General features: G+C 51.8%; 1 protein-coding gene across 3 annotated transcripts; it reads right to left on the bottom strand.

Annotated features, from left to right (window-relative positions):
* Window positions 1–1,688: 1,688 nt before the first annotated feature.
* On the bottom strand, window positions 1,689–22,500 carry STAT2 (signal transducer and activator of transcription 2). Of its 3 annotated transcripts, none has more exons than XM_062203446.1 (24): window positions 22,310–22,500; window positions 19,771–19,906; window positions 18,825–18,978; window positions 17,931–18,026; window positions 17,664–17,753; window positions 17,497–17,572; window positions 17,279–17,364; window positions 16,990–17,138; window positions 8,166–8,321; window positions 7,972–8,064; window positions 7,703–7,762; window positions 7,306–7,326; window positions 6,987–7,080; window positions 6,801–6,848; window positions 6,634–6,717; window positions 6,370–6,468; window positions 6,144–6,279; window positions 5,988–6,040; window positions 5,785–5,879; window positions 5,232–5,368; window positions 4,897–5,079; window positions 4,000–4,057; window positions 3,147–3,454; window positions 1,689–2,852 (listed from the first exon to the last, which is right to left on the bottom strand). In XM_062203446.1, exons 2-24 carry the CDS (start codon window positions 19,899–19,901, stop codon window positions 2,710–2,712), a joined length of 2,550 nt encoding a protein of 849 aa, XP_062059430.1. In that variant the 5' UTR covers window positions 19,902–19,906; window positions 22,310–22,500; the 3' UTR covers window positions 1,689–2,709. The 3 variants fall into 3 exon arrangements, with proteins under 3 accessions (XP_062059430.1, XP_062059429.1, XP_062059431.1); XM_062203445.1 differs by having other exon boundaries at window positions 19,771–19,952; window positions 22,310–22,499; XM_062203447.1 differs by lacking the exon at window positions 19,771–19,906 and having other exon boundaries at window positions 22,310–22,499.
* Between the last annotated feature and the right edge of the window lie 79 nt (window positions 22,501–22,579).

The raw sequence follows: 22,579 nt of genomic DNA, 5'->3' as shown, positions 1-22,579 counted from the left end.
TTCTCCTCTGAAGACTAACATGGAAAATATTACTTTCTTAGGAGCCCCTGGCATAAACCAGGATCTTTCTGACATTAATCTCTATGTGGCTGAGCAAATAGAACAGCTTGAGATTAGGAAGTGGGGGCATACCTGGGGTCACTCACTTCTTGATCCATTGGCTCTCTCCCAGCTTTCTTGGCCAAGAATTTATCTAGCCAGGGGCCAGCGCTGTGGCATAGCAGGTAAAGCTACTGCCTGCGATGCTGGCATCTCATATGGGCCCCGGTTTGAATCCTGGCTGCTCCACTTCCAATCCAGCTCCCTGCTAATGTACTTGGGAAAGCAGTAAAGATGGCTCAAGTCCTTGGGTCCCTGCATCCACGTGGGAGACCCGGATGAAACTCCTGGCTCCTGCCCTGGCTGTTACAGAAATTTGGGAAGTAAATCAGTGGATGGAAGATCTGTCTGTCTCTCCCTCTCTCTCTCTAACTCTTTCAAATAAATCTTTTTAAAAAGAGTATATCTGGCCACTCTCTGCTGTGGCCAGGGGGTGCAGTGGAGGATGGCCCAAGTTCTTGGGCCCTGCACCCCATGGGAGACCAGGAGAAGCACCTGGCTCCTGCCATTGGAACAGCGCGGTGCGCCGGCCGCAGCGCGCCTACCGCGGCGGCCATTGGAGGGTGAACCAACGGCAAAAAGGAAGACCTTTCTCTCTGTCTCCCTCTACTGTCCACTCTGCCTGTCAAAAATAAAAAAAATAATAATAAATAAATAAAAAGAGTATATCTGGCCATAAACGGAGCCCTGAGGACTGTGGGATCCAACAGCTGAGTTCTGAGTAGGAAGGGTGCTCCCGGAAGATGAAAGTCCATCTCCCAAACCAATAGGATTCTTCCATAAAGGAAAGCCGTGGACATCTTCAAGAGAATTTGGTTACCCAAGGGGAGCCAAAACATTTTTGGAAAAAAAAAATAGGAGAAGGGGCTAGTGGTTGTTTCCTTTCCTTTTCCCCAAAGTCACAGCATTGAGAATGTAGGCTTTAGAGTTGCCCAGCCCCAGGTTCCCGTCTTGGCTTTGCCACCACCCAGCAGAGTGACAGCGGGACAGTTAAATAGCCACCACTCTTCCTCTTCCCTGACACATACATAGTCACAGCCACAGCAAGGCTAAGGGACAGGAGGAGCTGCTCCCAACAGAGAGGGAAGAACCGTGAGGAGTGGGGCATACTGGGGTGTGTGGAAGACAGGCCTCGGCTTGCCTACCTTGTTCCTGTGTCTTTTTTTTTTTTTTTAGAAGTTTTTATTCCTTTTTTTTTTTGACAGGCAGAGTGGATAGTGAGAGAGAGACAGACAGAAAGGTCTTCCTTTTTGCCGTTGGTTCACCCTCCAATGGCCGCTGCGGACGGCGCATCTCGCTGATCCAAAGCCAGGAGCCAGGTGCTTCTCCTGGTCTCCCATGCAGGTACAGGGCCCAAGGACTTGGGCCATCCTCCACTGCCTTCCCAGGCTATAGCAGAGAGCTGGCCTGGAAGAGGAGCAACCTGGATAGAATCCGGTGCCCCAACCGGGACTAGAACCCGGTGTGCCGGCGCTGCAAGGTGGAGGATTAGCCTGTTAAGCCACGGCGCCGGCTTGTTCCTGTGTCTTGATGTGCCTCAGTACATTGGCCTTTGTGAGAAGAGAAGTAAAGACTGCAGAGATGAAAGCTTCCAGGCCAGCATGAAGTTTATTAGCTGTTGCTGCTGGGAAGGGCCGCGAGGGGCTGTTGTGCTGACACAGCAGCCACGAAGCAGCCACGTGCCTGGGCCTCACCTTCATCCACCTCGAGTTACACCGGAAGCACATCTTAGTGAAATGGCAGTTACCCCTGGGGGCAGCAAAGGTGTGAGGCTGTCCAGGGTCTTATGTTAAACCTTCGAGGCATGAAGTTCCAGGGACTTGGTCTTTGCCCAGCTCCACTCCCAAGGAAGAGAAAGAAGCCTTCCCTTCAGGTAAATACAGTGTATAAAAGAAGGAGGATGACAGTGTAGTAGAAAAATAGGCAAGACCCAACCCTTGTCTTCTTCCAGAAATCCCTGAACTCTACCCAGTGCCGTTGAAACCAATTCCTAAATTCCTGGCATCCCTGCCCTCCCTGGCCTCCAGTGGCAATCTGTCCCCTAAGTGTTGGGGAAGTGGAGACTAAGCAGCTTGAGTCAGTGTACAAAGCTTCACAGCCACAGTGGATTGGCTGAGTCATCTTGTGGGAGAGATGCACTCGGCCAGCTGAGGGGGCGGAGCAAGGGATGAGCCTAGTGAGAAGAGCAGGGCTACCTCCTACCGCCATCCTCAGGGTACAGCTTCCCTGGGTGGGCTGAGTCAGAAAAACAGAGTCCCGCTATGCCTCTGTGCTCCCCACCAAGGGCCGGTGCCAGGGTACACTAGCTCAGCCTTACCTGGTATTCAAATGCTACAGTCCTTCCAAGCTGGCAAGAAGCCCTGCCTGAGCATCTTCCAGCACCTGCTACCATCCTGTCCTGCCCCCAGAAGCCCACACCTCGGGCCCAGCAGGTAGCCCCGGGGATCCTGCTCGGAACTATGGCCAGCATCTGATCTGACTCCGTGGTGCCCTTGCATGTCCTTGTGAGGCTCTCACCTCCCACTCTCACTCCCACCCTTGGAGAGCAGCATCATGACGTGGGGAGGGGGGAGGAGCAGCAAGAGATGTGGGGCAGAGGAAATGCAGTTCCTAGTAGTCAGACGGAACCAAGGGCCCGTCAGAGTCAAAGTGGCTGTGGCAGGAGATGTAAGTGTCATCCATGGCGTCCTGGCCAGCCAACAGCGGGTCTCCATTGGGCATGATCTCTTCAATCTTCACGGAGTTTCTGAAGACTAGGGGATCCAGAGTGAGAAGTCAGGCCCCGAGCTCAGCTGGGAGTCCCCAGCCCAGCAGGCAAAGTGAGGGAGGATGGTGGGAAAAGGCCTGGACGGGACCTCAGGGGAACAGGGGACGTGTTTCCTAATGAAAGGCCTGACCCGGAAATGAGCCCCTCTCCAGTGAGGAGCTTGCAGCACCAGTGACAGGTGAGGGAGGGAAGGCGGGAAAGGGAGAGAAGGCCAGAGGGACTACTGCTGGGCAGGCCGGCGTGGCCACTCTCTCAGCCCTAGCCACATCCCCTCACTTACTTTCCATTTCCTCAGTGTTCAAGTGTCTCAGGTCGCCGGGCAGATCTGCTTCTGGCTCTGGCCCTGGCTGGGAGTCAGGAAGCAGGTCTGGCTCTGGCATGCTCTGTGGCACCAGGCCCAGCGTGGGCTCCAGCCCCAGGTCCAGCCCTGTCTCCAGCCCCAGGTCCAGCCCTGTCTCCAGCAGGGTCCCTAACTCCAGGCTTAACGCTAGCTCCGGGCCTGGTGCTAGCCCCGGCTCCAGCTCTAACGGCTCCAATTTTGGCTCCAGCTTCAGTGGCGGTGGCGGTGGCTGCAGCTCATCCAACTGTCTGCAAACACCAAGACGGGAAATCTGATGAGCCCGGGTCACCTGTGGCCATGTGCCCTGGGCATGCCTCTTTCCCCACTCCAAACATCCGTCTCCTCAGACGACAGCGATGATCACAATGGCTACCTCACAGGACCACTGGTGAAGATTCAAGAGAAAGGGAAAGTGAACACAAAGCCTTCAGCCCGGTGCTGGCGTGCAGTAAGCTTTCCATAAACGTGGCTCTGATCACCACCTGCTCTGACGGGTTCTCACAGGATTAAATGGTCAAAGGTTCTTAAAACATCTAGTACTTTGCCTGGCATCAAGTGGGTGACCATTACTACCAGTGAGCATAGCCTCTCTTCCCGGGGAACCACTGTGAAGATACGAGGATGGCAGCAGGGAAGAAACAACAGAGGACAAAGACTAGAAGAACCAGAGAAAGCCAGAGGGCTGGAGAGTGTGGGTCAGCAGAGGGAGCCTGCTGGGGTGGAGGCGGGGCAGGTTAGAGTCGCTCTGACAGCCCGAAAGGATCAGGGAGGATGGGCAGAGTTCACACCTCACCTGTTGGAGACCACAATGAGCCTATGTTTCAGGTATTTCCTCCGTTCCTGGAGATTAACTGTGAGGGCCACACAAGGAGGTGGGGTCAGTGGGGTGCACACACGGCCCACAGGTCTGCCAGTACAGGTGGTCCTGGCTGTCACACCTCCCTGTGGGCTAGTAGGGTCCCACCAACAAATCCCTTCAATTCTCTGGGTATCACTTTTTTTTTTTCCTTAAAGATTTATTGGCTTATTTGAAAAGCAAGGTGGTCTTCTGTCCAGTAGTTCACTTCCCAAATGGTTCAAATGACAGGGGCAGTGCCAGGAGCATGGAAATCCATCCAAGTCTCCCATGTGGATGGCAGGGGCCCAAGCACTTGGGTCATCTGCTGCTGCTTTCCTAGGTGCATTGGCAGGGAGGTGGATTGGAAGTGGAACAGCCGGGATTCGAACGAGTGCTCATATAGGACGCCAGTGTTGCAGGTGGTGGCTTAAACCACTGTGCTACAATGCTGGCCCCTGAATATCATTTTCCCATGTTTGAAATGGAGCTGGATTTATGAAGTCTGAGAATTCCTGCGATCTAGTAATCAAGTATGCTAACAAGTCCTACCGTGTAGCACAGTTAAGCGGCTGCTTGCCAATGCCAGCATCCTATGTTGGAGTCTGATCCAGCTCCCTGTTAACGTGCCTGGGAAGGCAGCAGAAGATGGCCCAAGTGCTTGGGGCTCCACCACCTACGTAAGAGACTCCAGATGGAGTTCCTGACTCCTGGCTTTGCTCAGGCCCAGGCCTGGCTGTTAGTGGGCATCTGGGGAGTGAACCAGTGAACAGAAGATCCCTCTCTGTCATTCTGCCTTTTTACTAAATAAACATGTGAGTAAATAAGTATGTAAATAAACAAATCAGTTGCCACCTTTTTCCTGGTAGTAGCATCCAAAAGCCTCATCGCGGGGGATTCGGGGGTAGAGGAAGCGCAGCGGGTTCTCAGGGATGTTCTCGTCGGTGAGCAGCTGGTAGTGGCGGATGATCTCGGTCAGCGGGAGCGACTGCAGCACCTCCTTGGTGTAGGGCTGCACTGAGCAGATGAGCACCTTATCTGGAGGGGGAGCAGGAGCAGGCGGGCCTGAGGGAACCGGCCTGGCCCGGGAGCTCCCGCGCCTGGGCCCCCCAACCCGGACAGAGCCAGAGAAGTCAAGGGCAGGCTGGGGGGCAGAAGGGTGAGGCTCCGGGGAGGTCGGGGTGGCTGACCATCCTCCTGGTGCTCCACCCAGGAGCAGGTGATGCCCCCTTCCGACGATTCACTGAAGCGCAGAAGGAAGGTGCCAGACACCATCTTCTTCAGCAGCCGGCGCTCTTGGCTGCGGCTCACAAAGCCCATGATGCGCCTGCGAATGGAAGGGAGTGGTGCGGCAGGTGGAGCCGGCAGGGGGCCCTGTCGCCGCAGCACAGGGGCCAGGCCTCGGGTCTGGGCCCTAGCTCAGTCCCTTCTGCGCTTTCCTCTTAACTCACCCAAACCGCAGTGCTGGACTGACGACACCCCCCTCGCAGGGTTCCAGGGAGGGGGGTAGGGTCAGTGAGGTCACACAGAGGCATGGTAGCTTGGTCACACAGGCCTGCCTTTGAACCCCGACTCTTTTACACCTCTGAGACCTCAGTGCCCTCACTCGCAATGGAGCCCCCCACCCATCTCTCGGTGCGGCTGTGAGGGCACTTTTGGCACCAAGAGATGCCAGGGGGCGCCTTCGCACCGCTTTGTTGCCTGTTGGCCACAAGGGAGCGCACAGGAAGGCCAAGGCCGTACCCGTCTTTCCAGAGCTCCTTCAGGTGGTCATGCACCAGCTCTAGAATTTTGTCCAGCCACGTCCAAAAGGGGATCTTGCCAGGGGGGCTTTCTCGCTGGAGGAGGAGCAGGAAGGCAGGAAGAGATGTGGGGTTGCCATGGCCTGGCATGGGAAAGGTGTGATGGGGCAGGTTGGGGATCTGGGTCGGGCAGCGGGGAGTCACCTTGGTGAAGTCGGCCCAGGACAACAATGGGTCCTCATTCCTAGCACTCTTCCCTGTGGGTAGATAGTCACAGACGGTTCAGAAGACAGAAGGGGGGCCCGGCCAGGGGTCCCGGGAGAGACTGGGCAGAGGGCTGGGGCAGGCAGCGATCTCTACCAAACAGCTTGTCCTTGAGCATGGCGAGCTGCTCCGGGTTGAGGCCCCGGTGAACATAGGACGAGAACTGCCAACTGAGAGCGGGGCCCAGCAAGCTCCAGGGGGCCTTCGGGGGGCTGCAGAAGAACTGCTGGTTCTGTGGAGGTTGGGGGGGCTCAGAAGTAGCTCCCACCCCTGAGCTCCCCCCACCACTCCCTCTAGGTAGGGAGCTGGGCTCACTTCCTACCTGGGGGTTGGGACTGAGAAGATTGAACCAGAGAATGGAGGCCCAGGCAATGGAGAGCTGGTTCATGTTGGAGATGACTACCACAGGGAGGGTGTCTGTCTGGAGGACACAGGGATTGCAGAGGAGGGAGGCGAGGGTTCCAGGCGCAGGCCTCTGGGAGTGACAGGGGGTGACAGCCACCCCCACCCCCCCAGGCTTCCCTTGACCCCTCCTTAGGCCTTCGTTCAGACCCCTGCCCCTGCCCCGCCCTCCATTTGCTCTCACTCTCAACTCCAGCTTCAGATCCTGGTAGGTGTATTTGACCGTGAAGCTGATGACGTGCAGCTCCTCTGTGACAGCCAGTGTCCCCTGGGACAGTCGGAGACACGGGGGTCAGAAGGTCTCTCTTCCAGTTCTCCCTGCCCCTCCCCCATCCTCTGTCTGGGCCTCACCTTATTGCTGCCCTTTCCTGAACCGCCTGAACGCTGCTCCACCAGGGACTGTGAATTGAGGGGAAAGGCAGTGCTGCAGTGGGGGACCCCAGGGTCCCTGGAAGCCCCTATTTTACCTCAAGATCTCTTCCAGCCCCCAGTCCCTGTCCCTTTGGACTAGAAGTCCCAGCCGCTGACCCATCTTACCAAATAGCCAAAGTCCCAAACTAAGCCCTGACTCTGCCCCCTTTCGGGTGTCAACGTTTTCTGGTTTGAGGTCAGAATGTTGAACTTCCGGAAGCTGTTCCAGGAGGAAGAAGACACACAGAGATAGGAGCACAATTACTCTGAAGACTCAGCAGGAGAACAACCCAAGTTCCACTTCATTTCGGATCTTCCCTTCTCCCTCAGTCCATTTCCCACCCTAATCCCCTCCTCCTCTCTGTGCTCCCACCAGGGCAGCCAAATGTGGTTGCATGAGTCCCTTACTGCACACATGTTTACAGTGTCCTTGTCAGGCACGTACCCTTGTAATTGAGGAGGATTCCTGAAAAGAAATAATTAAAAAAAAATGGTTTAAGTGGTTTATAGGCACAGAATATAAAGTTGGGAATGTGGTCTCTGGCCTCAAAGCCAATTCTGCAGCTCACTGTGTGGACTTTCCAGCAGCCCTTTCCTTGTCTGTATGGTGCACTGGTGACGCTAACTCACAGAGCTGCTATGACAATTAAATGAATACTTGACATGCCACATGTCACATGGTAGGTGCTCAACAAAAGAGATGCGTTCTTACTCCAGTGAGGGAGGAATGGAGGGGGAAGGAGACAGCCCTAGGGCCCTGTTGTAGACTGGGTTTCTCTTCTACCCCTCCAGCCCACGGTCTGGCCGCCGCTTGGACCCACCCTTCACCTGCCTCGACTTACCTGTCAATGGAGACTTCCACGGTCAGGGACTCACTGCCTTCCTGGAGTCTGACCAGCAGCCTGAGGGGGAAGGGGAGATGGAGAACCTGGTGAACTTGAGCTTCCTGGAGGCTAGATGTTTGAAAGAGATGAAGGCAGGGACGGGGAAGGGTGGGTGGATCGAGGGGAAAGGGAGAAGAAAGGGCCGAGAGTGGGGAAATCTGTGAAGCTGGAACTACCCAGCAGTGCGGCTGGGAAGAGGAAGCAGGAGTGAGCTCTGAAAAGCTAACCTTGTTCGGGCAGTGAACTTGCTCCCTGTCTTGATGATGAGGGGTCGATGGAGAATCTGGGGCATGCAGGGCTGGATTTCCACCACAAAGGCTCTGGAGAGGGGCATGGAGAGAAGGCACAGCTCAGGGTCTGTCAGCGTGGCTCCCACGCTTGCTTCCTTCTCTCCCTACAGACCCGGCCCTGGCCTCCAGACCTGTAGAGCAGACGCTTCAGCAGTTCTAGGATCTGGGACTTCTGCAGGTCTACACCTTTGATCAGAGGGTCGTTCTCGTAGGTAACCAGGTGGGTCACCTGCAACTCCTTAGTTAGCTTCCACAGGTGAAACAACAGCTTGGCTCCCTCTGTAAACCTGGATGACAGAACCCAGGGAGAGGGAACCCTTGAGTTTCCTGGAGCTCACCTCTAACTAATCGGGACAGTTAGAAACTCAGGAGGAAGAGGACAAAGAACCCTGGAAGCATATGAAAGATTACTCAGTATAATTCCTACACCCAGACATGAAGATCAAAGCCATTCTCAAAACAAATAAAACTGATAAAAGGCTTATCACATAACAGTTACCTTCCATATGATACTTGCTATGTATGGCTTATACTAAGCACTTCTTTTTTTAAAAGATTTATTTATTTATATGAAAGGCAGAGTTACAGAGACACAGAGGTAGAGATAGAGACAGACAGAAAGGTCTTCCATCTGTTGGTTCACTCCCCCAAATGACCACAATGGCCAGAGCTGGGCTGATCCAAAGCCAGGAGCCAGGAGCTTCTTCCTGGTCTCCCATGTAGGTGCAGGGGCCCAAGGACTTGGGCCATCTTCCACTGCTTTCCCAGGCCATAGCAGAGAGCTGGATTGGAAGTGGAGCAGCCAGGTCTCGAACTGGAGCCCATATGGGATACCGGTACTGCTGGTGGCGGCTTTACCCACTACATCACAGCACTGGCCCCGATACTTTACACATATTAATGGATTTCATCCTAACAGCAATCCTATGAGCTAGGTACTTTAAGTTTTCTCCATCTTTCAGAGGAAAAAACTGAAGTATAGAATGGCTAAGTGACTTGCTCAAGGCTTTAAAACTACTGTAGTAAGGGATAAAGATTTTTTTTTTAAGATTTATTTATTTATTTGAAACGCAGTGTTACAGAGAGGCAAAAGCAGAGAGAGAGAAAGAGGTCTTCCATCCGCTGGGTCACTCTCCAAATAGCCACAATGGCCAGAGCTGGACCAATCTGAAGCCAGGAGCTTCTTCTGGGTCTCCCGTGTGGGTGCAGGGGCCCAAGGACTTGGGCCATATTCTGTTATCCCAGGCCACAGCAGAGAGCTGGATCGGAAGTGGCGCAGCCAGGACTTGAAACAGCGCCCATATGGGATGCCGGCACTGCAGGCAGTGGCTTTACCTGCTACAACACAGCACAGGCCCTGGGATAAAGCTTTTATGGGATCCTAGGCAGACAGGCTGCAGAATCCATACTTTTCTTTGACAGGCAGAGTGGACAGTGAGAGAGAGAGAGACAGAGAGAAAGGTCTTCCTTTTTGCCGTTGGTTCACCCTCCAATGGCTGCTGCGGCCAGCGAGCTGCGGCCGGCGCATCGCGCTGATCCAAAGCCAGGAGCCAGGTGCTTCTCCTGGTCTCCCATGCGGGTGCAGGGCCCAAGCACTTGGGCCATCCTCCACTGCCTTCCCGGGCCATAGCAGAGAGCTGGTCTGGAAGAGGGGCAACCGGGATACAATCCGGCGCCCCAACCGGGACTAGAACCTGGTGTGCTGGTGCCACAAGGTGGAGGATTAGCCTGTTAAGCCACGGCGCCGGCTAGAATCCATACTTTTAACTCCAAACTTGACTGTCTCTACAATAAGTAACAATAATCATAAGCAATGTTGTAACAGGAAAACAACCATACACTACATATGATAAAATAGATTGGACAACTTTTCTGGGAGGCAGTTTGGAGCTACCTTTAAAAACATTTTTTGGGAGGCTGGTGTTGTGACACACTGGGTTAAACAGCTGCCTATGACACTGACATGCCATATGAGTGACAGAGTCCCAGCTCCTCCACTTCTGATCCAGTCCTGCTAATGCACCTGAGAAAGCAGCGGAAGGCAGCCCAGGTGCTTGGGCCCCTACCACTCACATGGGAGACCTGGATGGAGTTCCAGGGCTCTGGCTTTGGTCTGGCCCACTCCTGACTGTCACAGCCACTTGGGGAGTGAAGCAGCAGAAGGAAGATCTCTTTCCCTCTCTCTCTGTAACTCTGCTTTCAAATAAATGAATAGGGGCTGGTGTTAAGCTGCTACCTTCTATGCCATCATCCCAAACAGCCGCTGCTTCAAGTCCTGGCTGCTCTATTCCTGATCCTGCTCCCTGCATGAAGCTCCTGGCTCCTGGCTTCGGCCAGGCTGTTGCAGCCATCTGGGAAGTGAATGGAAGATCTCCTTGTATGTCTGTCCCTCTCTTTGTAATTCTGAACTTCAAGTAAATAAACATTAAAAAATTGAATAAATCTTAAAAACTTGGAAGGTAGGAGCAGCATTGTGGCATAGCAGGTTAACATGCTGCTTGAGATGCTGGCATTCCACATCAGTGCCAATTTGAGTCCCAGCTGCTCCACCTCTGCTCTAGCTCCCTAACACACCTGGACAGGCAGTGGAGGATGGTCCAAATACTTAGGCCTCTGCCAACCATGTGGGCAACCCTTTCATGGACTTCCTGAGAATGCCAATTGTGGTCGTTTGGAGAGTGAACCAGCAAATGGAAAATCAATCAACATTTCTTTCTCTCTCTCTCTCTCTTTTTAAGATTTATTTTATTCTATTTGAAAGACAGAGTTACAGAGCAAGATAGAGACAGAGAGAGGTCTTCCATCCGCTGCTTCACTCCCCAGATGGTTGCAACGGCTGGAGCTGTGCCGATCTGAAGCCAGGAGCCAGGAGCTTCTTCTGTGTCTCCCAAGTGGGTGCCGGGGCCAAAGGACTTGGGCCATCTTCTACTGCTTTCCCAGGCCATAGCAGAGAGCTGGATCAGAAGAGGAGCAGCTGGGACTATAACCGGCGCCCATATGAGATGCTGGCACTTCAGGCCAAGGCTTTAACTCACTGTACCATAGCACCAGTCTCTCTCTCTCTCTCTCTCTCTCTCTCTCTCTCTCTTTCTTTCTCCCTCTCTGTCTTCCTCTCTGTTACCTTGTCTTTCAAACAAATACATAAGTTTTTTAAAGTGTGTTCAGGGGCTGGCATTGTGGCATATCATGTAAAGCTGATGCCTGCAATGCCAGCATCCCATACGGGCTTCATGGGAAATATGAAAGCATCCTGGCTACTCCACTTCCAATCCTGCTGTGGCAGCAGAGGATGGCCCAAGTGCTTGGGCCCCTGCACTCACATTGGGAGATCAGGAAGAAGCTCCTGGCTCCCAGCTTCAGCCTGGCCCAGTGCTGGCGGTTGCGGCCATCTGGAGAGTGAACCAGTGATTGGAAGATCTCTCTCTTTCAATAGGCTAATACTCCGCCTGCGGCGCCGGCACACTGGGTTCTAGTCCCGGTCGGGGCGCCAGATTCTGTCCCGGTTGCCCCTCTTCCAGGCCAGCTCCCTGCTGTGGCCCAGGAAGGCAGTGGAGGATGGCCCAAGTGCTTGGGCCCTGTACCCCATGGGAGACCAGGAGAAGCACCTGGCTCTTGGCTTTGGATCAGCGTGGTGCAGCGGCCATTGGGGGGTGAACCGACAGAAAAGGAAGACCTTTCTCTCTGTCTCTCTCTCTCACTGTCCACTCTGCCTATCAAAAAAAAAAAAAAAGATTTATTTTATTTGAAAGGCAGAGTTACAGAGAAAGGGGAAAAGGGGAAAAGACAGATGGGGGGGGGAGGGAGAGAGGGAGAGGGAGAGGGAGAGGGAGAGAGAGAGAGAGAGAGAATAATTAAATCTTAGGGGAAAAAAAAAAAACAAAAACAGGCAGGCTGCAGTTTGTCAACCCCATATGGATGGATACACTTACAACTGAAGTTTAAGAGCTGGCTGTGTACCTGGTTTTCAACTTACATGGATAGTTGCAGTACATTTCTATTTATTTATTTATTTATTTTTTGACAGGCAGAGTGGACAGTGAGAGAGAGAGAGAGACAGAGAGAAAGGTCTTCCTTTTGCCGTTGGTTCACCCTCCAACGGCTGCCGCGGCCGGCATGCTGCGGCTGGTGTACAGCGCTGATCCGAACCTGGGGTGCCGGCGCCGCAAGGCGGAGGATTAGCCTGTTGAGCCACGGCGCCGGCCACATTTCTATTTATTTTTAAAAATATACTTATTGATTTTTTTAGGCAGAGAAACAGAGGTCTTTCATCTACTGGTTTACTTGCCACAGCCAGGACTGGGCCAGACTAGAGCCAGGAGCCAGGAACTCTTTCCTGGTCTCCCACATGCGTGGCAGGGGCTCAAGCACTTCAGCCACCACCTGCTGTCTCCCAGTCTGCATTAATAGCAGGCTAGGGGCCAGCACTGTGGTGCATTGGGCAAAGCCTCCAACTGTGGCACTGGCATCCCATATGGGCTCTGGTTTGTGTCCTGGCTGCTCCTCTTCTGATCCAGCTCCCTGCTGATGGCCTGGGAAAGCAGTGGAAGATGGCCCAAGTATTTAGGCTCCTGCACTCCAGCAGTTGTGGCCATTTAGGGAATGCACCAGCAGATGGAAGACCTTTCTGTCTCTCCCTGTCTCTAGCTCTACCTGTCAAATAAATAAAATCTTAAAAAAAAAAAAATAGTAGGCTAAATCAGAAGTGAAGTAGCCAGGACTCAAACTAACACTCTGATATGGGATGCCAGCATCGTAAGTAGTGACTTAACCCCACTGTACTACAGTGTCAGGCCCCTGATACATTTTTAAAAGTTTGAATTATAATGAACTTTCTTATGAGAAAATACTTTTAAGTGTGGGTGTTAGTAAAATGGCAAAGTCTTATCTGTGGTGCCATCTATGCCCCGGGCGCCATCTTATCCCTGGCCCTGGTCACCAAGCCCCATGGCCCAACCACTGATGTCAGTTCCAACCCCACACCCTAATGGGATTTGCTGCTCCTACTTCCCTGTCCCCTGGCAAAGGTTTAACAGGACCTGCTTCCAGCACACATGCTCTCTCTCTCCTGATTCCTTTCTCTCTTAACTCTCTTGCCCTCTCCTCCTGGCCCATCGGGCTTCCCTTACCTGACAATAAACCTTTCCCTTAATCTCAGTGTTTGGTGTGTTTTGTGGCGACCTTACAGTAGGTATTTTTCAAACTTGTTGAATGATATAATAGTGATTTATTTGCATATTATAAAATTACTATAGGCCTGTACCGCAGCTCACTAGGCTAATCCTCTGGCGCTGGCACACCGGGTTCTAGTCCCTGGTTGCTCCTCTTCCAGTCCAGCTCTCTGCTGTGGCCTGGGAAGCAGTGGAGGATAGCCCAGGTCCTTGGGCCCTGCACCAGCATGGGAAACCAGGAGAAGCACCAGGCTCCTGGCTTTGGATCGGCGCAGCGGGCTAGCCGCAGTGCACTGGCCATAGCGGCCACTTAGGGGGTGAACCAACGGAGGGAAGACCTTTCTCTCTCTCTCTGTCTAACTCTGCCTGTCAAAAAAAAAAATTACTATAAAATAGTTTAATAGGAATAAAATAGTAAGAAACAGAAAATAACCTCAATGTCTAAAAACAGGAGTCTGTTAATTAAATTATGTTATCACCATATAGGGGACTACATGGCTTCTAATGCATGTAGGGGCTGGTGCTGTGAGCATGATGGGGCCAGCACTGTGGTGTAGTAGATAAAGCTGCCACCTGCAGTGTTGTCAACTCATATGGGCACCGGTTCAAGTCCTGGCTGCTCTGCTTACGATCCAGCTCTCTGGTATGTCCTGGGAAAGCAGTAGAGGATGGCCCAAGTCTTTCAGCCCCTGCACCTACGTGGGAGACCCGGAGGAAGCTCCTGGCTCCTGGCTTCAGATCAGCACAGCTCCGGCCATTGTGGCCAACTGGGGAGTGAACCAGTAGATGGAAGACCTCTCTCTTGCTGCCTCTGCCTCTCTGTAATTCTGCCTTTCAAATAAATAAATAAATCTTAAAAAAAAAAAAAGAAGTAATGTGATAAATACCATAATATATTGCTAAGTTAAAACAAACTCACAGGTTTCAAAACAGCATGAACAACATGGATCGATTTCTAATGAACTACATCTGGGTGGTAAGATAACAGGTCACTTTCTTGTTTGGGATTGTACAAGGGGTCTTCAGAAAGTTCTGGAGGGGTGAGCATTTTAGCCTAGTGATTAAGAGGCCCACGTCCCACATCAGAAACTGGTTTCTGCTCTAGCTCTTGACTCCAGCTTCCTGCTAGTGTAGACCCTGAGAGGCAGCAGTGGTGGTTCAAGCAACTGGATCCTTAGTAACCCATATGGAGACCTAGACTGAGTTCTAGGCGCTCAGCGCTCAGACCGGCCCAACCCTGAAGGCATTTGGAGGATGAACTAGCAGACAGGAGCTCTTTCTATCTGTCTCTGCCTCTCAACAACACCCCCCAAAGTTATGGAAATGTATATAATGAAAAAAATGCTTGCATCTCAAAATGTTATGCACCAAAATAATCTTGTTTGTTTGTTTCTTTCTTTCTTTCTTTTTAAATTTGAGAGGCGACAGATACTGAGAGTGAGATGAAAAGAGAGACAGAGCTCCTCTCTGCTGGTTCACTCCTCAAACGCCTCTCCCTGGAGCAGCCAAGACTGGGCCAAGGCTGAAGCCAGAAGCTGGGAACTTAATCCAGACTATTTCACATGGATGGCAGGAACCCAATTATTTTAACCATCATTACTGCCTCCCAGAGTGTGCATTAGCAGGAAGCTGGAACCAGGACTCAAACCTGGACACTCCAATACAGAATCCAAACTGGTAGTCTAACCATTAGGTATCCCCTAAAAACTGTTCTTTTAATTCCATTTTCCAGGGCTGGCACTGTGGCGCAGCGGGTTAAAACCCTGGCCTGAAGCGCCAGCATCCCATATGGGCGCCGGTTCAAGTTGCGGCTGCTCATCTTCTGATCCAACTCTCTGCTATGGCCTGGGAAAGCAGTGGAAGATGACCCAAGTCCTTGGGCCCCTGCACCCACATGGGAGACCCGAAGAAGCTCCTGGCTTCAGATCAGCATAGCTCCAGCCATTGCGGCCATCTGGGGAGTGAACCAGAGGATGGAAGACTTCTCTCTCTGTCTTTACCTCTCTCTGTAACTCTTTCAAATAAATAAAATAAAATCTTTTTTAAAAAATATGTCTACACACACACACACACACACACAAATTCCATTTTCCATGAATTTTAAAAATACCCCTATATTTACTGTACTGAATTTTTAAAAAAATAGAAAATCTAGGGGCCAGTACTGAGGTGTAGTCAGTAAAGCCACCACCCATAAGTGTTGGCATCCCATGTGGGCGCTGGTTCAAGTTCTGGCTGCACCACTTCCAGTCTAGCTCTCTGCCTGGGAAAGCAGTAGAGGATGGCCCAGGTCCTTGGGTCCCTGCACCTATGTGGGAGACCCAGACTCCCAGATTCCTGGCTCCAGATTGGCACAGCTCCGTCCACTGCAGCCATCTGGGGAGTGAACCGGTGGATGAGGAACCTCTCTCTCTCTCTCTTGCCTCTGCCTCTCTGTAACTCTGCCTTTCCAATAATAAATACATCTTCTAAAAAAAAGAAAATCTATTTAGGTGGTGATTTAAAAAATGAGAAGCCGGGCCGGTGCCGCAGCTCAATAGGCTAATCCTCCACCTTGCGGCGCTGGCACACCGGGTTCTAGTCCAGTTCAGGGCACCGGATTTTGTCCCGGTTGCCCCTCTTCCAGTCCAGCTCCCTGCTGTGGCCCAGGAAGGCAGTGGAGGGTGGCCCAAGTGCTTGGGCCCTGCACCCCATGGGAGACCAGGAAAAGCACCTGGCTCCTGCCTTCGGATCAGCGTGGTGCGCAGGCTGCAGCGCACCTGCCGCAGCAGCCATTGGAGGGTGAACCAACGGCAAAAGGAAGACCTTTCTCTCTGTCTCTCTCTCTCACTGTCCACTCTGCCCGTCAAAAATTAAAAAATAATAACAAAAATTAAAAAAAGAAAAAAAAAAAAGAAAAGGAAGAGGTTATCCTGAGAATCCATTGTGCATTTACTGAATAACCCCACTGTGAGTGATAAACATGCCCCTGGGCCGTGGATCTTCACTCTAACTCAGCCTGTAGTCAAGATACCAATGTGCTTCAAAGAAGCTGTGCTGGATCTGGTCCTCAGGACAAAAAGCAAAGATTCCACAGATATAAACAAAAAATACTCATCAGCAAACTGAAAGTGCCTGACTAATGAAAAACAGACATAAACTATCAACTTACAACCCCTAGCTCCCAGTCTAACAGGAGTCAAACAGTCACCAGATAAACAGGAAGAAGGAGTTAAAAAATAAAAAATAAATAAATAAATAAATAAAAAATGAGAAGCCAGGGGCTAGTGCTGTGGCGCAGCGGGTTAACGCCATGGCCTGAAGCGCCGGCATCTCATCTGGGTGCTGGTTCTAGTCCCGGCTGTTCCTCTTCTGATCCAGCTCTCTGCTATGGCCTGGGAAAGCAGTAGAAGTTGGGCCCTGCACCGCATGGGAGACCTGGAAGCTCCTGGCTCCTGGCTTCAGATTGGCGCAGCTCTGGCCACCGCGGCCATCTGGGGAGTGAACCAGTGGATGGAAGACCTCTCTCTCTGTCTCTACCTCTCTCTAACTCTGTCTTTCAAATAAATAAAATAAATCTTAAAAAAAAAAAAGTCAGGTTATGGATTAATCCACTACCTTGACCAAAGCAAGGACTAAGCTGTGGGCTCCCTGGGTGGTGAGGATGAAGGGTAGAGTAGAGCTGCAGTGAGCTGGGATCATTGTGGGGAGCAGAGAACAGCGGGCAACATCTGCTACATACAGGGCTATCTACAACTTGCACGGCACAGGGGGTGGCCAGGGCCAGGGCTGGGGAGGTGCATCTCACCACTTCTCCAGCTGTTGCAGCCCAGGCTGCTGGAGGGCTCCAATGCAGGCTTTTTGCTGTTGGGCTTTCCATTCATCCAGCTCCGGAAGCAGCAGGTCGACAAGGGTAGTCAGTCGGCCTAACAATGCTTTAGAGTCATCCAGCACCTCCTGGAAGAGAGACAGCAAGAGTGCCGAGTGCTTCTCACCTGAAGCTTCCACCATGCAACGGGGGTGCTGAGAAAAAGCAGCCAGGACTAAGAGCCCCAGGTCCCTCCCATTTTCTCAGTGTCCTGCTCCCCCCTGCCCACCTTTCTCCTTTTGTCCAGTTCATTGAGGGTTTCTTGCAGTAGCTGCTGCTGTCTGTTCCAATGAGGGTCCGAACAGGCTGCCTTCCCTGAATGGCAGGAGCAGGAGTCAGTCAAGGGGCTCTCTCCCATCTCTTCTCTGGCCACCTCTTAAGAGTCAAGGTTGACTTTGACTCCCTGGAGCTTTCCCCTCCTGTTCTCCCCCATCTGATGTTCCCAACCTTGGGCCTGCGTGTTGTAGCGGAAGCGGAAGACGTCCTGCAGGTCTGCCAGCTGGCTGATGGACTTCACCAGCTTCTGCGGAGGGGATGGGGTCCCTCTGAGGCTTGTTTTGAGGGAGGCCGCAGAATGAGCCCTGCCCGCCCTGTCTCTTGCCACACTGACCAACCTCCATCATAGCCTTCAAATCCAGGAGCCGGGACTCGATATCATGCTGCTGGCTCTCCACAGGTGCTTCCAGAGCCGGCTGGCCTGGCTCCTGAAACAAGAGGCTCTGAGCACATTTCAACTCCGACCTTTCGCCCCTGAGGGCCAGGCCTGAAACTACACCATAGGATAGAGTGGGGAATCCTGTTCTAAGACAGCTTTCCCAAGTCCTTCTCATGGTCACTCCCTTCTCCAGGAGCTTCCAACACCACCAGCAGGTTGTTCTTACCATCTGGGCCCTCTGAGCCTGATTCAGAATTTTTTCTTCTTCCAAAAGGAGGTTAAACATCATTTCAGCCAATTGGGTAGGGCCTCTGGGGAAGGCCTAGGGTGGGAGAAGAGGAAGGAGTAACCTAATTTGACCCCTCTTAGTGTCCTGCCACCCTTGACCCTCCCCACACTGTCCCCTGTAGTTTCCCCTCCTTCAGGGTCCTGGCCATTTCCCTTTTCACCATTGGGTTTCCTAAACCCGGCCACCCTCCTGACGGTGTCATCTAGCCTCTGTCGCAGATTCCCCAACTTCATGTTTTGTTCTTTCCCCAGATCCATGCTTGTGGGGAACCGCAGGCTGGCCACCTGTGGGAACCTCCTCATCTGCATAGCTTGCAGCAATCGGTCGACCACAAGGCCCACGAAAACAGCCAGGTGGAACAGATGAAACAGAATGGACTCTGCATAAACAACTAGGAGGAACCCGGTGAAACAGATGAAGTTGAGGCAGGACGGACTCTGCATAAACAACTAGGAAGAACCAGGTGAAACAGATGAACTTTCGACCTGAGACTATACGCGCCCTTTCATCTGATTGGTCGATATCAGCATAAAGGGATATTGGGATCTGGGCAGGCTGGCGCGGCCGAAGCTGCCGTGGCCCCTCCTCTTCTTTTCTCCTCTCCCCACTTTCCTTCTGTCCCACAAGTAAAAGTTCCTTGAGAACCGAGAAAGGGTGAAAGTTCCTTGAGAACGGATGAACAGTGACCGTGTCGTGACTACGTTGGACCCTCGCTGGCGAGGGTCCGACACATGCTCCTTTCTTTGTACTTCCAGGTACCATTCCATACCCCAAACCTTACTCTGCACTTGGCTTCCAGTCCTACCCTATAGTCTCAGCTTCTTCCAGTACCTGAAGGTCCCGGTAGAATTTTCTCAAGTTGTGTTGCAGCAACAAGCACTCAGGGTCTTGACTGCAGCGGCCACACTCGAAGTTCACTTGCTCCAAGAAGTGGAAGAACAGCATGGTAGCCTTAGAATCATCATTGCCCAGCACAGCTTCTCGCCTGGGGGCCAGGAACAGCATTAGTGTCTCTGCAAGGTTGCTTCTGCCCTGAACCCTCCCAACTTCTTCCTGCTTTTGACGTCTCCAGGATCCTAGGCACTCCTAAGAAAGAAATGGGGGCTGGCATTGTGGCAGCACTGGTTCGAGTCCCAGCTGCTCTGCTTCCAATCCAGCTCCCTGCTAATGTGCCTGGGAAAGCAGTGGAGATAGCCCAAGTCTTTGGGCCCCTGCATCCATGTGTGGGAGACCCAGAAGAAGCTCCTAGCTCCTGGCTTCGGTCTGGTCCAGCCATAGTCATTGCAGCCATTTAAGGAGTGGACCAGCAAATGGAAGATATCTCTCTCTCTCTGTAACCCTGCCTTTCAAATAAATAAAATAAGTCTTAAACAGGCCGGCGCCGTGGCTCAACAGGCTAATCCTCCGCCTTGCGGCGCCGGCATACCGGGTTCTAGTCCCGGTCGGGGCACCGATCCTGTCCCGGTTGCCCCTCTTCCAGGCCAGCTCTCTGCTGTGGCCAGGGAGTACAGTGGAGGATGGCCCAAGTGGTTGGGCCCTGCACCCCATGGGAGACCAGGAGAAGCACCTGGCTCCTGCCATCGGAACAGCGCGGTGCGCCGGCCGCAGCGCGCTACTGCGGCGGCCATTGGAGGGTGAACCAACGGCAAAAGGAAGACCTTTCTCTCTGTCTCTCTCTCTCACTGTCCACTCTGCCTGTCAAAAAAAAAAAAAAAAAGTCTTAAACAAAACAAAACAAAAACCTCCTTTATCCCCTCCAACCTACTGAAACTCTCACCAGTTCTGGTCTTCAATCCAGGCAGCCAAGTGCTGTCGAATGTCCACTGGCAGGAGGCTATGTGAGTAGAGCTGGTGTAGCAGATCCTGATATGGGCTGTCCAGATCTTGCAGCATCTCCCACTGTGCCATTTGGGCTTCGAGATGGAAGGATGCAAGATTCCAACTGAGTTTTTTGCAGGACTAAATTGTAAAAATCATACTTATTACATATAAAAATTGAACATATTTATGGTACTATGTGATGTTTCAGCATATGTATATATATTTTAAAAACATTTACTTAGTTTAAGGACAAAGTAATAGAGAGGGAGAGTAAAGATCTCCCATCTGCTGGCTCACTCCCCAAATGGTTCAGAAAATCAGGTCTGGGACAGGCTGAAGCCAGGAGCCAAGCACTCCATCCAGGTCTCCCATGTGGGTGGCAGAGGCCCAAGTACTGGGGTCATCATCTGCTGCCTTCGCAGGCACATTACCAGGGAGCTGGAACGGAAGCAGAGCAGCGGGCACTCAAACCAGCACTCTGATGTGGGCTACTGGCACCGCAAGCAGTGTCTTCACCTGCTGCACCACAACGCCTGCCCCACGTGTATATGGTATGCAAAGTCCAATCAGGATAAATTGATTACTAACTTAAAATATTTTTAAGCATTTATTTATTTATTTCAAAGCAGAATGGCAGAGATAGAGAGATCTTGATCTGCCACTTCACTCCCCAAATGACCATAATGGCCACGGCTGGGCCAGGCTGAAGCCAGAAGCCTGGAACTCCCATGTGGGTGGCAAGGGCCCAAGTACCTGGTCCATCTTCTGCTGCCTTCCCAGGTGCAGCAACAGGGAGCTGGATCAAAACGGGGTTCAGGCAGGACTCAGACTGGTGCACAAATGTAGGATGCAGGTGTTGGGAGAGGCAGCTTAACCTGCTGCATTACAACTCTGGGCTCATTAATTTAAATAAAATAGTACAAGGCATCCATGTACTTATCATCCACCCTCAAGAAACATTAATATTCCTACTGTCTCATTTCACACCCTCTTTATTTTGAATTTGTTTGTGATTACATCTGTTTACACTGGAGTAAAGAGTGATGTCAGTCTTAAGTATTTATTACAGCATGATCCCTGCTGGCCTGGGTGCTGTTTTAGGGGATGAAATCTTCTTGGAAATCAAGTAAGTGTCCCTCAAACTGCCCTCCAGGTAGGAAAGACAACTTCGATGGTGGAAGAATATTAAATATTTTGCCACTCTGTCTCCAAGACTGTGACACTTTTATGGCCTCATTCAATCTCTGGCTCTCCATATGGATTATCAACTTTGGGAGGACTCAGAAATCTCACTTGAAACTCCTTTTTGTCATGGAACAGGTTGTGCCTTGTATATTTCCCCCCACCTTTTTCTGACCACAGCCATCTTATGCCTTTTCAGGAAATGAAAACTTACTTCTTGTTGCAGCTTGAGCCTAACAGAACTGAATAAACATGCGAATCTGTGGTCTAAAAATGTCATGTGCTTTTATTACAATGCATGAATTAACACCGGCTGCCCTTCTATCTCAGGCAGAAGCTCCTAATTTTCGTTTTAATTCTTCCAGTAAAGTTTGAATTTTTAACCTATGCATCTCTACTGCTTTTAAGAAATTTAAATAATGATAATAAATTTAAACAATGAGGAGGTCACTATTCTGGAGGAACTAAAAGGCTGATATTAAAGGAAAAAGATTTAAATATGAAAACAAGCAAAACAAAACCTGGTCTCCGCAGATTGCAAACACCGAGGTAAGTGACTGCAACACATTTTTTGGCACATATTTTGCACTCAATAAACTTCTGAAATGAAATGGATTTTGCGTGTTCCCTTGAGCATATCATTTTGCATTTTAGTTCTTTGTACCTTTTTATGCAACAAAGATGATAAAAAATATCTATTTCTGGACACTTTTGGTAAGGATCAAAAACAGTGCAGCAGGGGGAGTTGTGGTGCAGGAGTGAAGATGCTGCTGTGTCGTCAACACACTGTATCTGAGCGCCAGTTCCGGTCCTGGCTGCTCCACTTCCAACTCAGCTCCTTGCGAATCCCCGTGGGAAAAGCATCCCAGGATGGCCCAAGTGCTTGGGCCTCTGCCACCTACGTGGAAATCCTGGATAGAGTTCCTGGCTCCACGATTCGGGGGCTCAAACCTGGTTGTTGCAGCCTTTTCAGGGAGTGAAGCAGTGCATGGAAGAGATCTCTCTCTCCCTGTCACTCAGACTTTCAAATAAATAAATCTTGCAAAAAAAAAAAATGCAGTGCATAGGCAAATACGTTGGACATCAAACCAATGCAATAATGCTAGGTGCCGGGTCTCGGGGCAGCAGGGGAGTTTTGACAAAGGGGCGTTAGGGTTAGGGAGCTAGGCTGGACGGACAGGAGCGAGACCCCGCACGGAGAAGACAGCTCCTATTTCAAACCGAGGACAGAAGTTGTCCCCAACGGGGCGCGCCCCCTGGAGCCAGCCGCCCTTATCCCACCTCTGCCTCGCACACCCTCCCAAGGCCCATACCTGTGAGGGTCGTAGTCCCCGCTCCCTCCAGTGCCTCTGGATGCGACTTCTCGTCCCCGGAGGGAGCTAGACACCGAAGTGTACCGCCCACCGACTCACAAATTCCGCCTGGCACCTGAGCCCGCCCCTTCCGAGTGGGCTGGACCGGCGGCTGAAGACCCGGGGCTCGCAGTCCCCTCCGGCGCTTCGACGCTGGCTGCCACTCCACCGAGCCCTCCCCCAGGCTGCGAGCTCATTGGCGCCGCCACAAATCCGTCCTCTCCGCAGGGC

Source organism: Lepus europaeus, chromosome 10, assembly GCF_033115175.1.
Source record: "Lepus europaeus isolate LE1 chromosome 10, mLepTim1.pri, whole genome shotgun sequence".
NCBI classification, from domain to species: Eukaryota; Metazoa; Chordata; class Mammalia; order Lagomorpha; family Leporidae; genus Lepus; species Lepus europaeus.
This window is presented reverse-complemented; position numbering and strand designations above follow the sequence as displayed.

Bases quoted from the DNA above. Each gene is read 5' to 3' on its own strand.
- STAT2 (XM_062203446.1), bottom strand. From the start codon at position 19,901: ATGGCACAGTGGGAGATGCTGCAAGATCTGGACAGCCCATATCAGGAT. The intron at 7,081-7,305 runs GTACGTGCCTGA...CTCCTGGAACAG, and splicing joins AATCCTCCTCAATTACAAGG to CTTCCGGAAGTTCAACATTC. The intron at 5,880-5,987 runs GTGACTCCCCGC...CTCCTCCTCCAG, and splicing joins CCTGGGCCGACTTCACCAAG to CGAGAAAGCCCCCCTGGCAA.